This window comes from Haliaeetus leucocephalus, unplaced genomic scaffold (genome assembly GCF_000737465.1).
Source record: "Haliaeetus leucocephalus isolate CR32 unplaced genomic scaffold, Haliaeetus_leucocephalus-4.0 Scaffold197, whole genome shotgun sequence".
NCBI classification, from domain to species: Eukaryota; Metazoa; Chordata; class Aves; order Accipitriformes; family Accipitridae; genus Haliaeetus; species Haliaeetus leucocephalus.
Genome location: NW_010972633.1, coordinates 759,878 through 760,190, shown reverse-complemented (window position 1 = coordinate 760,190; position 313 = coordinate 759,878). Strand labels below are relative to the sequence as shown.

At 73.5% G+C, this 313-nt stretch overlaps 1 protein-coding gene across 1 annotated transcript in view; it reads right to left on the bottom strand.

Annotated features, from left to right (window-relative positions):
- The window catches only part of TRIM54 (tripartite motif containing 54), a 3,055-nt gene extending 2,800 nt beyond the window's left edge, over positions 1–255 (bottom strand). Inside the window, exon 1 of the mRNA XM_010565923.1 lies at positions 80–255. Coding sequence (XP_010564225.1) covers positions 80–247 — 168 coding nt within the window. The 5' untranslated portion in view covers positions 248–255. The remainder of the gene's footprint in view (positions 1–79) is intronic.
- Between the last annotated feature and the right edge of the window lie 58 nt (positions 256–313).

The window sequence follows — 313 nt, the reverse complement described above, 5'->3', positions numbered from 1 at the left end:
CTCGGCCCCGGGGCCTGGGTCGGACCCAGCGCCCACCCCCCCCGCCCACCGCTGCTGCCGGGGTCCGGTCCGGACGCACCTGGAAGACGTCGTTGGCGCACTTTCGGCAGAGGTTGTGCTGGCAGGGCAGGATGACCACGGGCTTGGTGAACATCTCCAGGCAGATGGGGCAGATGAGCTGCTTCTCCAGGCTCTCCATGTTCCGCGCCTCCGCCAGCAGCGGCTTCAGCCCCACCGCGAAGTTCATCGCCGCGGTCCCGGCCCGGCCCGGCCCGGCTCTGCCCAGCGCGGCCCCGCTCCGGCTCCGGCTCCG